This window comes from Micromesistius poutassou (assembly GCF_964030765.1).
Source record: "Micromesistius poutassou genome assembly, chromosome: 16".
Taxonomy (NCBI): Eukaryota; Metazoa; Chordata; class Actinopteri; order Gadiformes; family Gadidae; genus Micromesistius; species Micromesistius poutassou.
The window spans coordinates 10,260,982-10,273,737 of NC_140286.1; the positions used below are offsets into that span (position 1 = coordinate 10,260,982).

Genomic DNA, 12,756 nt, shown 5'->3' on the forward strand with positions numbered 1-12,756 from the left:
TAGGAGACGATTCCTGTCAATGCCGGTCATTTGCATCTTCATAAAACTTATAGAGCTACTCCTTGCGCCACCATAACGAAAGGCCACCAGTATTGCATTACAGAACCGAAATATTAAGGTAGGCCTATAATAACGACCCTTTCTTCTGAGCAGCTCAACAGACTCTCTCTGGGGATTTGCACTAGCACCTTTCCCTTTCTGACGGGTTAAAAGAGATCGTTGGCTGACAACCAATTCCCCCCAGACTCTGTCAGACTTCTCGACAGCCGGCCAAATCATTCAATTAAATAAATGTAAAATATTTCGATGATGGCCTTTAAGTGAATGACCATGTTTTTGCTTAATAGATTTCTGGATAAACGGGCTGTTGATTACATTAGGTGGGCCAAGTCCAGCCTTTTAATCAGTGACTTTCAACAGCCTTTAAACGCATTTTGTATTTAATACGGTATAGGCCTATACGATTAGGATAATGCATTTAATTGAACAAAAACTTTACCAGATTTCAGTTAAAATTAGTTACTTTATAGTATTTGCTTGGAAAATAGTATGGGATTCTTTATGCATTGTTTCAAAAAAATTATAAAATTGTCTTATATCATTGTGAAATAGCCTATCAAAAAAAATGTTGTAAGCCTATCTGGATTTATCATATACACAAGTAGGCTTATTTTAATTAATTTGAACACAGATCCGTTAGGTTCATATATCAAACTTAATGCATTGGCTTCAGAACCTATAACTCAGGACTGTTTGGTCTGCGCTTTTCATCTTTGACTTTCTACATTTGTTTTTTTTGCGTGTGAACAACCGTCGAAATTGTGAGAAACGAAAATTGCAAATTTTGTGCATTTTGGCAGTCAATAATAACTCAGGTAGTTACAAAATCAACTGCATTTATGAGGACAATCGCAAATTTTGTGCAGAAATACATGTGCAATACAGTTCCCCGGTGAACAGGCCTATAGCTCCCACACCTGGACACCTGGACACCTTTACAGTTCATGGGACATTTAACACTCCAAAAGTTCCTTTCGTTGCATAACTCCTGTTTAACAACCTCTAAGGCTCATTTACTGGACTAAAAGGTGAAAGCATAAGATTACTTTCCTCCAACAAATTCTTAATATCTGAGGTCAAGATAAATACACCAGCGAGTGAAATCGGAATATACCATAATTCAACAGAAACAGAGTGTAAAGGCATCCACATACATATTTTTACGGATCAATAAATAGCGAAATAAATAAATAAATAAAATAATTTACATTTACCACACAACTTCAACTGCAAATACAAATGCTTCTGCTTCACAATTATTATTTTTTTTTCGTTTCACCAAACAGTTTGTAGTACAGTTTTTACTGTATTTATAGAACCGACCCCTAACATGCAGGTCTCCAACACAGATGGAGGCTCCAAAGTATCCTTCTTTAGCTCATTTTTTAAATGATATCCTCAACTTGATGGCCATAAGGGTAACTCTATACTAGTTATATAACATTAAGAAGAGATTGTGTTGGGCTCCTTTGCATAGCTCCGTTTATTGCGAACAGATTGAAAGCTTTGACGCTTGAAAAGAAAAAAATGAGCAATTCCACCAAGTTTCGTTGCCTTCATCGGAAGGATCGTCCAGCTTCTCTACCAGACAACAACATGGGATAGTCTTGTTTAATTTAGATGTTGTAGAATTGTGATCTTTACCGAATAGTTATGGCCTATACTATGCACTGGATTTATGTACCACCAAACTCTACTCCCTAGCCTTGTGTGTGTGTGTGTGTGTGTGTGTGTGTGTGTGTGTGTGTGTGTGTGTGTGTGTGTGTGTGTGTGTGTGTGTGTGTGTGTGTGTGTGTGTGTGTGTGTGTGTGTGTGTGTGCGTGTGTGTGTGTGTGTGTGACTCATTTTCATCTCTCAAGCAGTTTCTCAGAGTCTCTCAAAACTTGAGATCCAAAAAAGCATACAAATAAAAGTGACGTAGACCAGCCTACACCAGACAAACCAACGCAAAAGTTGCACCACAAGGTCAAACTCAAACGCAATAAAACCAGTTTTATCTCTTATTGTCATTCACGTGTTTCGTGCGTCAACAGTCCCTCTCTTTTGAACTCCTCTCTTAAAACGTGGCATACATCCCCGTTGTTGAAAACGTTTGCTCCCAGCTCCCCATCAATTGTGGAAAGCGCCGTGCATCTCCGCCTGCGGCTGGTAGGGCTGGCCGCGGAGGTGCAGGTCGTAGGGGAACCGGGCCTCGGGGCCCCCCCCTCGGTACATGGAGTTCTGCCCGAGCGTGGCGCGGCCTGGCGCACCGCAGTAGCGCATCCCGTAGGGACTGCTCTTGCTGTATTCGGACGCGTCGTCGTGGTGTTTCAGCGAGAAGATCCCGTTGAAGTTCATCGGCGGGCTGAGCGGCCCGTCCAGGTGAGGACTCCCGCCCTCCGGGGACGCGTTCTCGTAGTAGCCGGCGTCGTACGCGGCACCACCGTAGTTGTAGTGGCGGAAGGGCTTGGCGCTGTCCGCGGTACCTCCGACGCCGCCGCTGCTGTGGCCCGGCGGGGCGCTCGCCTCGGAGCCGGGGTAGGGGTACATGGAGTCGTAAGGGGGGGGCCTCGCGGAGAACATGACGTCCCCGTTGTGGTCGGTGAGGAAGTTTCTGGCGTTCAGCTGTAAACACCCCGCGACTAAGTTGGTGGTGGGCTGGGACAAGCCCTTGCACAGGGTCTGCACGAAGGCGAGCAGGTCCGGCCTCTTCCCGGCGCTCAGAGTCTCGGACAGAGCCCAGATGTAGTTCTTAGCCAGCCTGAGCGTCTCGATCTTGGAGAGTTTCTGCGTTTTGGAGTAGCACGGCACCACTTTACGGAGGCTCTCCAGCGCCGCGTTCAGGCCGTGCATGCGGCTCCGCTCCCGCGCGTTCGCCTCCTGCCGTCGAACTTTGATCCGCTCGTGGCGCCCCTTGGACGGCTTCTTCCTGCGGGGCCCCCGCGTCTTGGCGAGCCCGTTGGCGTCCGGCTCGTCCTCCTCCCTCTCGTCCTCGTCCTCGTCTCTCTCGGAGAGGTCCTCGTCCTCCAGCAGGTCATCATCGCGCATGTCCGAGTTGGACATCTCCTCGTGCATGCTGTCCCGCCGGCCAATGTCGCGCGCCAGGTCCTCAGGTAACGTCTCGCGGGGGTAATTCGCACCGAACCGTGGCTCACACATCATAGCTGGTTCATCGATGGGCAATGTCAACATTTTCCTAGAAAGGAACAGCAGACACACACACACACACACACACACACACGAACACACACAATGAGCCCGGGTGGTCCAAACAACGTATTGTTATGTCATTTTATTAGATGGTGAGTACCCCACACCCACACACCCGCACGCACAAACACACACACGGGATTTACTGTTATTGCCCCCCTTTTAAAAAACAGTCACTCAAGTCATCATAACGAAATAAATACGATCGACGAAAAGTTGATCTGGAAATGCAGCCGGCACTTTCCCCAAACAACGCGATAGGAGTAGGGGTCCTACCTCTGGACGTGTCAGCGGGCAGCAGACATGGCACCAAATATCTCCTCCAGAATACCGTCCTGCACTCTCTCCTCCTGCACAACACACAATGAGACCACGCGATGCTGTCTGAGTGTGTGTGTGTGTCTGTGTGTGTGAGTGTGTGTGAAGCCTTCTGTATCTCTTCCCTCTTTCTCTTCCTCTCTTCTCCTTTCCCTCTCTCTTTGAGAAATGACACTCATGCCAACTGCCAGAGTGGGTATACCCACGCCATCTGCCGCTGACGTCCCGTGGCAGCGTAGATCACGTGCTTGTTGTCCCGTGGGACCTCCATTCCTTACCGATCATCTGGCATCTCCGGTAATGGGGAGAGGGAGGCCCGCGCACACCGTCAACATCTCAAACCGGAGAAGGATAACAACTTTAATTTTTATTTATTATTTTTTTTCATCTCCGTTAAAATATAAATTGATTCATGAGATTCATCAGAAACTTTGTGTGTGTGTGTGTGTGTGTGTGTGCGTGTGTGTGTGTGTGTGTGTGTGTGTGTGTGTGTGTGTGTGTGTGTGTGTGTGTGTGTGTGTGTGTGTGTGGTTGCATGCATGTGCGTCTGTCTGTCTGTCAGTCAGTCTGTCTATCTATATCTCTCTCTATCTATCTATCTATCTATCTATCTATCTATCTATCTATCTCTCTATATCTATCTATCTATCTATCTATCTAACTATCTGTCTGTCTATCTATCTATCACTCTATATCTATTCATCTATCCATCTATCTATTCATCCATCTATCTATCCATCTGTCTATCTATCTGTCTATCTATCTATCTGTCTGTCTGTCTGTCTGTCTGTCTGTCTGTCTGTCTGTCTGTCTGTCTGTCTGTGCATCTCACTGTCTATCTGTCTGATATTTAGGTGGTCAAATATAAGTACTTTAATCCATACTGTATATATTTAGCTACCAGTCACATTTGTTTTACGAGTTGTCCGCACTAAAAGTGACACTGTGACGATAATCTCATAATATAACACAACCATAACCTTATACGCACGGGGATCCATCTTTCTAATTAAACGCTGTGTAAAACCCAGGCAGCGAGTCACAAATTAAAGCGGAGTCACAACAAACGCAAACAAATCATCCGTCTACACAACAAAGTGTTACGTGCTCCCTGCGTTTCTGTCCCCGGCGCCGCACACACTTGATCGCTATCATTTTCCCTGCTCTATTATTATTAATCAGGTTCAGGCCGGTGTGGGGGCACACATCAGCTTCCGGTGGGGTACGTCTAAGAACACGCCAGAGACCCCTCCCACCCCCCACCCCAACCCCCCCCCCCCCCCCTCCGTCTGCATAGTCCTGGTGGCTTTATAGTACCTCTAAAGCACACCCCATGGAAATGGCCCAATGGCTCGCTGCCAACTCCACAATGGGCCACAGCTGGTGCTGGATATGGGTGTATGCACTCCTCAGTTAGTGTTGAATACATTCACAAACAACCTGACACACACACACACACACACACACACAATGATATGCACACACACAGGCGCACGCACGCACGTATACGTACGTACACACTTTCACACTCTCCCAGGTATGTGTGTGTGTGTGAATGACCTTGTTGCAAGGGGAATCAATTACGGACCCTTATCACCTTATCAATCTATCGGTGAGCCCTTGGACACTTATCGCTTAGACAGTGATATATACAGATACATATACAGATACACATACAGATATATATATATATATACAGATATATATGAGCCTGGCCGATTGTCCCCCTTGCACTGCCCGTGACACCTCCAGACGCCTCAGTAGTTAAAGACGACTGGTAGCAGCGAGAGGCTCTTTGCGGCCGTGATGCCTCGTGTAATGGAGGATGTGCCAACGCCGGCGCTAATACGCGCCGCTGATGGCGTCACTCCAAATGTACACGAGACGACCTGACACGATTGTGAACATGCGGGTGAACGCATGAACACACGCACCTACGTGTGTGTACCTGTGTGTTTGTGTGTGTGTGTGTGTGTGTGTGTGTGTGTGTGTGCGCACACACGCGCTCACACAAACATTTCATACACATGCATCCGCACATGCATTCACACGTGTGTGGGCACACACACACAGACACACACACACACACACCACACACATTGTTTCCTACACACATGCAAATGTGCACACATACACACATAAACATTCATTCAAACACACATTCACACAAAAGATCTATTCCTTCATCACTGCAGTCCCGAAATGCCTCAGCTGGTGTTCTGGTCCAGCACCCAAACACACACACACACACACACACACACACATACACACACACACACACACACACACACACACACACACATAGCATCTGATGAGTCAAACTCCCCATCTCAGACTAATCAGTTGACTGCACTAATTGCAAATGCAAATATGCAAATTTATATTAATTAATTACTCCACTAATTAGTTCTCTTGTCTTTTCAGGTAATAAATCATGGTGTGGTTGAGAGAAAGCACGTGAGAGTGAGATATGATGGGGATCTTTTGTCTCTGAGAGTTCCTAGTTTCATGTCTTGAACTAAAGCATGTGACTTTATATGACAGCCATATACTCCCTCCACACACACACACACACACACAACCACACACCTTTTTTTCGCACAGCAACCCTTCCCCTAATTAATACATGTAATGGATCTTTTACAGATCATATTTCCAGAATCTCCAACAAAGGTCTCTAATTTGAGCAGAGGAGTAAATAGCTCGGGTCGGCTCAACCTGGGCTCAGTCGGCTCTCACTTACAGTTCCCGCGCCTGTCTTCCTTTTTAATTATCACATTATCAGCTTTTATAGGCATGGTGTGAGGTGTACGACGGCATCGGAAGGTGCCACCAATCGCACGTTATGTTGAAAGTGTTCCACAATTGATGTCAGCAGTTAACGTTAAGAGCCCCCATCCCGGGTGAGGGGTGCGAGGTCGGGTTGGATGTGGAGGGCTTAGAGCTGGGGGGGGGGGGGGGGGGGGTCTGTTCAAAGTTCAGCTATGCAGACTGGATCCACTCGGTTGCACTCGGATTGTACAAGGGCAAATGTGTTGTTTTAGTTTTTTTTTTAATTTAACATTACAAATTGAAAATGTTTCACCAGGACGATGTTATTATACACGGCGTGACAAATCACTTCATAGTTTAAAAGTTGAACGTCATGGACACTTCTTGTCAATGCATAAGGAAATAAGGAAGGACCACACGTTTTTTTTTCTTTCCAAAACCTCATCAACGTTGACGTGGTTGGTGTCACGGGTTCAAAACATCTGTTAAGGGTGCCGTGGTTACGACGGGGCTGAGGGATGGGGGTCCGCGTACCAGCGGCGGGGAACAGGCAAGAGGCAGGTGCGGAGCCCCCTACAGCCTCCGCCCCCACGCCGTAGACGGGTGGTACTTGTCAGCTCCAAGGTGTGAGAGTGTAAACGTGTCCCCACCCCTTCCCTCTCCAGCTAGCACCCCAGGGGGGGAATAAGGTTTTTAGTTTTTGTCTTCTTTCTTAAAAGTTGTAGTTTTCCCCACTTAAAAGTATGTATATATGCATGTATGCATGTATGTATGTATGTATGTATATATGTATATGTATGTATGTATATGTATGTACGTATGCATGTATGTATGTATGTACGTATGTTTTTACCTAAATAGGTATAGGAGTCCTTATTGCTTTCTACTTCATAAAATATATTGCGTACTGTATATATGCATACAAATGTTATTTCCACTTAGAATATATAAGGGAATATACAGGCCCCTTTTTTCTCCTCCAGGACGTCCATCACGTTGTCACCGGCTCATTATACGTATATATCTGCATACGATCACGGCATCCATCTTGAAACGTGTGGGAGTGGAATCCTTGCCGTGCGCATCAACACGGATGGCCTTTAGAACAATGGAACCCATTCTTCTTCCTCTTCCTACCTACCCACGAGAAACAACGCCTGTGTTCATCAAGACGGGGCCTACAATCAACAGGAGATAGCACGGCTCAACGTAACGGGACCTATCGCACCCATAGCACCTGGGAGCAGGGACCTTTGCCCTTCATGTCCAGCCCACCTCTCTCTCTCTCTCTCTGTCCCTCTCTCTCCCTCGCTCTCTCTCTCTCCCTCTCTCTCTCACTCCCTGGACATGCGGGCGGAGCGCTGAGGATTCTGGGACTGATTACCAGGGGCCAAGTCTTCCGAGTGCTGTCCTCCAGATGTGCTGTTCTAGCCAATTAGAAACTCCATATGCTGGCCTGCTCAGCTGCCTGGGCGCCCAACATCCCACCCACACAGGTGGGCACCGCGTGGCGGCGGCACCGCCGAGTTGTGTCACTGTTGTTGTTGTTGTTGTTCGTCGCCGCCGGTAACCGTACCTTGGCTGGGCGGGGGGGGGGAAAGTTAGAGAAGACAAAGACCAATGAATATACCGCTGCTAACTCGTCTAACTGAGGGCCCTCAAAGCAACGGAGGTCAGCCGTGCGGGGCCCTTACAGCGCGCCCCGGAACGGTTGAATATATTCTGGTACATTAGGAAGTTGACTTTTCTTTTTTTTTTTGGTCGGGTTTAGTTATTTTGTGTTATTTTCAGTCGCTCGTCGTTTGCGTATTCCGACTGTGTAGCCCACTTAGAAAGTAGCTCACACCACTGCTCTTTTCCGCGGGAACACAGCAGGCATGCAGGTGGGCGGCAGCCATGTGCTAATAAGTATTAAAATATGAATGCATGAATAATGGATGTCTTTAAAAAAATCTATAACGTGAATATGTTAGTACTGCCGGTAAGTCGGGAGGCAGACGTTGAAGCCCCCCCCCCACCCACCTGGGTGTTTAGAAGATGGGTCTGGTTGCCTGCATCTGAAACATCGGCGACAATCTGTTGTTGTGTTGGAGACACGCTACACACAACACTTTGGTATCGCTGTGGGGTGGGATTAATAACATGGTGTCAGATATGCTATTTATTTATGCTGGGGAAGTCACAGCTTGGGTTTAACGGGAACTAGCGGAACCGTATAGAAAACTGTGTGGACGGGTACATTCTACACGTTAAGGCAATTATCAGTGTGGAAATAAATGTCAACACGCCTGTTGTTGATTTTATAAATATACGTGACATCCAGTTATGTATATATTTATGGAATTGCCTTTAACCTTACATTGTTTTTAAAATGGTTTGGCTTGTTCTTGTTTAAATAATCCTTGTACAATTCACAATGATGCACCATATCTTGAGTACAGTTCATGTTAGCTTCTACTGCGCTAGCAAGCACCGCTACCGGTATCCTGGAGCTAGCTTACTACTCAGCCAGGCTGGTGAGTCACTGCTGGTTGGACCGCAGCCCAGATCACATCCAGGGGTAAACAAGAAAGCTGGACGCCCACTCCCGGGTGATCGCACCTTAAAGGATCACAGCCCCTCTCCTTAGATAAGGATCCAAGAGGAAATAGCCCATTCCCAACTAATAGAATGTTGGCTCAGACGTCGGACAGAGAATTGGGTTTGTTCCCAGGCCAGGATGGCTTGATGGGTGGCTGACTGGTTGGCTGACTGGTCGGGCGAGCTGGTAGGCTGGGAGGCTGGCTAGCTGGCTTCCTGCCTGGCAGGCTGGTTGGCTAGCTGGCTTTCTGCCTGGCAGACTGGTCGGCTTGTTGGCTTGCTGCCGGGCGGGCTGCTCCTCTCGCTGGCTGGTTGGCTGGCAGGCTGACTGGCTGGCTGTCTGGCAGGCAGACTGGCCGGTTTGGCTGGCTGACTGGCAGGCGGGCTGACTGGCTGAATGACAGGCTGGCTGGCAGACTGGTTGGCAAGCTGGCTGCTCGCTCGTACCACAGGACTATTTAATTGGCTCTTCATCACTCACTCTAATCGGAGCTCAGGTTTTAACTCCTATCCCCCTATGTGGGATGCACTGCAGATATCGTATGGTTAGTGCGTTGAGTATGGGGGGATTACTACTGCCAAGATCTTAAAATGGATCCTCGCGTGGCTAGTTGTTTCAAAGCTCTTTAGTCTTGCTGAGATGGAGAGAGAATAATAGGTTTGACTATTAGTTTGGAATATTCTCCCGTGTCTATGGCTACATGTGTGAATCGCCAATTATAAGCTGCCTGAGTTTCTTTGTTTGTGTGTGTGTTGGTTTGTGTATGTGTGTGTGTGTGTGTGTGTGTGTGTGTTTGTGTCTGTGTGTGTTTGTGCATGGGCGCATGTGTGTATGCAAACATGTGTGCAGGCACAGACACATCAGCAAACACACTCACAAGCACACGCATACAGCATCAGCATTGCCCGGTGTGTGTGTGTGTGTGTGTGTGTGTTGCACATGCACACCCACACCCACAGGTGTGTCGGATTTTCCTTTTGATGAAGGAAAGGCAAACTAATTAGCAGGCCCAGCTAACATGTTAGGAGCCCTTCCAGCGAGTGGTCCTGTGATTTAATCACACTCAGCCAGACTCCAGAAGACAGCCCACCAAGGGACATATTCACACCCTCCTCTTCCTCCTGCTATTCCTACCTCTCCACCCTGTTTTCAAGTTTGGTGTGGAATTGATGCTGTGGTTGGGGGTTGAAGGCAAATATCTATTAGATCACATGTTTAACGTATAGGCGATTTGTAAACATATATCTGGAGATTATTTTGTGATGTCAATAATACTTAATGCGCCTGATTGAGAAATTATGTCTAAATTTATTATAGGAGATTCAACATTGTTTTACTCACCTTTATAGTATGATGCCGATAACGATGAAAACAGTCTACAGTGTTCACGAGGCCTTGATAAATCACATACTGTGCACTAATAGGGTATAGTTTAATAAAAGGTTTATATAATGTTGTCCAGTCAAACTAAAGGTCACCTTAACTTTAGTGACCTAACTTTTGCATCAAAGTTGTTGTATTGATCATGCAAAACACTCTTATTTATATTCAAAATCTGCAGGTTCATATGCCTACATTACAGAAAAACGAAACTATATCAATAAATTATGTATGTATTGACTGGATCAGAGAATACCATTACAAAAAAAACAAATTAATTAGCTCTTGAATAATCACATACAAAAAATGAACAAACGTTTTGCCACCCAGTGACATGTTTGGGGCATGTACCGCTGTGAGTGGCACTCATGGACTGCCACGTCCATGAAAGTGCAAAGACACAAGAGAGAAGACGTTTGCAGAATGCTCTTGTGGATTGAACATTACAACCACCGCAGGATACATGCTGGTTTAAATACAACAAACACAACACTGCAAATACCAGGAAAAGGCTAATTTGCGTCTGCATCAACTGTGAAACAAAACACATTTTCAACCTCATTAAATAGCTGCCTACCTAACAGAACAAAAATGAAATAAAATGAATGCCGAAAGCCCTATGGTTAAACGCAGTCTCCATTCGGAGTCTCCATTTTTTATTAGATATTTTTTGAAGGCCTATGCTATGGGACCTAATACACGATTTCAGTCTTAGTGCAAACAAAGTGGCCATGGGCACCAATGAACAGCTGTTGTATAATTGAATTAACATTCACCTTCTGCTTCGGCACTCAAACTGTGTTAAGAAGCCGCACACAACCATTCGCGAGTTCCATCAAACCTGTCCATGAATATGCATGCCGCGTGGAATAAATATGTGTGGTGCATCTAATGTTTGTGGATTCGCTTATATGGTGCATAGAGTGCCATACAATGACCATCTTGGGAAATTGTCATGGTATACGTCAAGAAGTCGGCAGATAAGTCATTTTTTAGTGCTATGGGCCTTATTAAAGCGAGATCTACTTCAGTTCAGCCATGGTAGTGCGGGTAGCTATTGCAGGTGTAACAGCGACACCCTGTGGTTGCGAGAGCACTTAAGTTTGGAATGTGATCACTGATGTAAGAATAGGCACCCTTATTTATAATTGTTCATCCTTAGATGTATGCTGTTTAAGAACAACAGAGTAGTGCAAATATGTAGCCCTATATATCCCCGGCAGTCATTTACACTTAATAAATGCGTGAACTTGCTGAAGTGAAATCAAACACAAACTGATTTGTAGATCAATGTGTTCTATCGTTTCGTTTTGAGTTGACGATGCTTGTGTCTCTTGAAAGACTTATCAACGTTTTTTTTAATAAAGATCAACGGCAACACACATTATCGCTCTGACTTTACTGTCACATCTATTGATTCAATGTAAACTATGCACTATCCAAATAACGTGTTATCTTTGATTCTCGAACCATGCGTAAATAAAGACAGACGGACATGATGTGAGCCCTTTAAGTCCAGGTTTATTGATACGGCCGTGCAGTCACAGAGAGGTGGCACACACAGTTTGCCCGGCCGGCATGGGTACAAACATGCATGCACATACATGCACAGGTGTACGCACGCAGACGCACACATACACACACACGCTCTCACCTCACGCACACTCACTCACACACACACACACACACACACACTCACAGGCACACATACATACATGTATGCATACAAGCGCAATCGCTGGCACACGCACACATACATACACCCATACTCTAACACACACACACACACACAAACTCCCCCTCTCATTTTCCCTTTCTTATCTTTCTTAATCTTTATCTTATTATATCTTATAATATTGTTGTATCTTTTTTTTTGTATCTTTTCTAACTAATGCACAGACAAACACACACACACACACACACACACACACACACACACACACACACACACACACACACTCGGTCTCTCTCTGTGTTCATTACTCTAATAATGAACACAGAGAGAATTAATTTATTCTCACACAAACATTCTCTCTCTCTCTCTCTCATACACACTCTCTCTCACACACACACACACACACACACACACACACACACACACACACACGCACGCACGCACGCACACAGCAGAAAGAGCAGGTCACAGTGAGGAGATGCACATAGGTGCACATAAATGCACGTTAAGTATTCCGATAGCAGTGTCACGCACACGCATGACAGCCACCTAAACCTCACTAGAACAACATGACATCAACCATATATAGAGTGGTCCTGACTAAACAATAGAGACAACGCGTTTAAACAAACAACAAATAATCTGTTCTGTGATAACTGTTTACAAAACACTATGTTTAGAAGTCTGTACATGTCCTAAATACAACCATATATTGTGTTTTTTTTTGTTGATGATATATTTTTTGTAATTCTAATTCGGCTTTGTAAAAAGGTTTCCTGTT

At 45.7% G+C, this 12,756-nt stretch overlaps 1 protein-coding gene across 1 annotated transcript; it reads right to left on the reverse strand.

Annotated features, from left to right (window-relative positions):
* Positions 1-2,169: 2,169 nt before the first annotated feature.
* Positions 2,170-3,231, reverse strand: LOC311360940 (neurogenic differentiation factor 6-B-like; the record flags this gene model as incomplete). The annotated part of the gene is made up of 1 exon (XM_084481058.1): positions 2,170-3,231. One exon carries the CDS (start codon positions 3,229-3,231, stop codon positions 2,170-2,172), a length of 1,062 nt encoding a protein of 353 aa, XP_084337184.1.
* Positions 3,232-12,756: the final 9,525 nt, after the last annotated feature.